The 2,704-nt window shown below is 59.4% G+C and overlaps 1 protein-coding gene across 1 annotated transcript; it reads left to right on the top strand.

Annotated features, from left to right (window-relative positions):
* Positions 1–2,101: 2,101 nt before the first annotated feature.
* LOC135306091 (olfactory receptor 14J1-like) lies at positions 2,102–2,704 on the top strand (the record flags this gene model as incomplete). The annotated part of the gene is made up of 1 exon (XM_064429637.1): positions 2,102–2,704. A coding segment is annotated over one exon (603 nt), but the record flags the coding sequence as incomplete, so codon positions are not given.

Here is a 2,704-nt window from a genome sequence, read left to right as displayed (position 1 = left end):
AGCTCCCCATGGACACTGCAGGGGAGCTGTAAGTGCAAGGAGTGACTCCTGCCAGGGCAGGTCCTCCTGCAGTGGAGAGGGTGCTGTGTGGGCCAGGGCTGCTCAGAGCTCCAGCTCACGCCCAGCTCATTCCTGAGGGGACTTTTCATGAGCTCATTCAGGGCAGGGGTCTCCTGCTTGGGTCTCTGCTTTCCTGAATCTGTGCTCCCACTTTTCCCTGGCTCAGCTTGGTGGCAAGGGAAACTCAGCTGTACAGGGCAGAGCAGAGGCTGAGGCTTTTAGACAATTACCCTGAGTTTTTCTGGGAACTTCAGCAATTGCCCCCCTCCTCCCCAGCCTCCAGGCCCATCCAGCATCACCTTTCCATAGTGCCCAGGCTGGAGGAGCTGTTCTTTAATCCCTGCAGCCCTGAGCAGCTGCAGGGCAGAGCTGGCCCAGGGGCTGGGCTGGGCTCTGGCAGCTCTGGCAGGGAAGGAGCCCGGGGCCACAGGAGCAGCTCGGGCTGGGACTGCTCCAGCAGCAGAGCCGTGGGCAGGGAGGGAGGGAGGCAGTGCTGAGGGAAGCCCTGCTGCAGGGCAGATGTGGCACTGCCAGCCCTGCCCTGCAGGGCAGACACTGCCCTGAGCAGCACAGCTCTTCTGTCCCCTCCCAGCCAGCACAGCCCTCAGCCCGGGAGCTCGGGGCACTCAGTCCCTGCTGGGCTGGCAGAGCAGCCCCAGAGACGAAGGGCATCTCTCCTGCCATGTGTCCATTCCTGCTGACAGGGCCTGCGGGCCATTGCCCTGCCCTCGTGCTGCCTGGCAGGGGCTGGGCAGGGCTGGGCAGGGAAAGGCTTTGCCTCAGGCCCGTCTCTCTCTCTCCTTGCCTTGCCCAGGTTCTCCTGGCATTGCTGAGGGGCTCTCTGGAACGGCAGTTCCAGCTGCAGGGTCAGGCCCAGCCCTTGGGCTCCTCCTGTGCAGGCTGAGCTCAGCAATGGGGTGTCCCAGCTCCCTGTGCCCGGGGAGCTCTGGGCAGGACAGGCTGGGAAGCTGGCAATGAGCCGACTCTCCTCAGGCAATGCCATGGACATGACCCTTGGTGTGTCCTTGGGATGCCATCCAAGCTGTGAGCTGCCTCCAGGGGACACTGAGGGACAGGAGTGTCCTTGGCCAGAGTGGGGCTGAGACTCTGAGAAAGGCTGAGCCAGTTTGCTCTGCTGTGGGTCCCTCTGCTCCCAGCTGTGTCAGGCTGATTTCCAGGGGAGCACAGGGACTGCCCTGGATCTCAAAAGGGCAGCTGGGGACAGATGGAGCGACAGAGCAGCTCCCCTCACCCTTCACTGAGTCACAGCCACTGCACTTGCATTGCTCAGTTCTCTCTGATCTCCATGGGCACAGCAGGAAACCCTCTCAAACTGCTTTTGGCCATCACCGTTCCTTAGCCTTGGGACGGGAGATGCTGCTGAGCTCCTCTGCCTCAGGAGCAGTTTCGGCTGGTGAAGTCCAAGCCCAGGACAGGCCCCTGTCCCCGTTCCCATGACCCCACTGCTGCAAAGCAGAGCTGACCCCTTGGTGTCCATGGGCAGAGCCCCTGCTCGTCACAGCAACGGGGCCAGATCCCAGCAGAGCTCCAGGCATGGGGCTGAAGGAAGGGCTCTGAGAAAAGGAAAGCTGGTTGGCAAAGAGTAGCAGGGGCAGGGCTGGGAGAAAGGGCTTGGACATTGCACAGCAAAGTCAGCACTGATTTGTTGCTGTCTCCTCCTTGAACAGGGCAGCATGGCCAGAATAAAGACATGTCCAACAGCAGCTCCATCAGCCACTTCCTCCTGCTGGCATTGGCAGACACGCGGCAGCTGCAGCTCCTGCACTTCTGCCTCTTGCTGGGCATCTCCCTGCCTGCCCTCCTGGGCAACGGCCTCATCATCAGCGCCGTAGCCTGCGGCCACCACCTGCACACGCCCATGTTCTTCTTCCTGCTCAACCTGGCCCTCAGCCACCTGGGCTCCATCTGCACCACTGTCCCCAAAGCCATGCACAATTCCCTCTGGGACACCACGACCATCTCCTACACAGGATGTGCTGCACAGGTTTTTCTTACTGTATTTTTCATTTCAGCAGAGTTTTCCCTCCTGACAATCATGTGCTACGACCGCTACGTGTCCATCTGCAAACCCCTGCACTATGAGACCCTCCTGGGCAGCAGAGCTTGTGCCCACATGGCAGCAGCTGCCTGGGCCAGTGCCTTTCTCAATGCTTTCATGCACACAGCCAATACATTTTCCCTGCCCCTGTGCCATGGCAATGCCCTGGGCCAGTTCTTCTGTGAAATCCCACAGATCCTCAAGCTCTCCTGCTCCAAATCCTATCTCAGGGAATTTGGGCTCATTGCATTTAGTGCCTGTTTGGTATGTGGCTGTTTGGCATTCATTTTTTTCTCCTACGTGCAGATCTTCAGGGCTGTGCTGAGGATCCCCTCTGAGCAGGGACGGCACAAAGCCTTTTCCACCTGCCTCCCTCACCTGGCTGTGGTTTCCCTGTTTGTCAGCGCTGTTATCTTTGCTCACCTGAAGCCCCCCTCCATCTCGTCCCCATCCCTGGATCTCTCAGTCTCTGTTCTGTACTTGGTGGTGTCTCCAGCCCTCAACCCCCTCATCTACAGCCTGAGGAACCAGGAGATCAAGGATGCCCTGAGGAAAATGATGACTGTATCTTTTCAGAAACATTAA

This window comes from Passer domesticus, chromosome 8 (genome assembly GCF_036417665.1).
Source record: "Passer domesticus isolate bPasDom1 chromosome 8, bPasDom1.hap1, whole genome shotgun sequence".
Taxonomy (NCBI): Eukaryota; Metazoa; Chordata; class Aves; order Passeriformes; family Passeridae; genus Passer; species Passer domesticus.
This window is presented reverse-complemented; position numbering and strand designations above follow the sequence as displayed.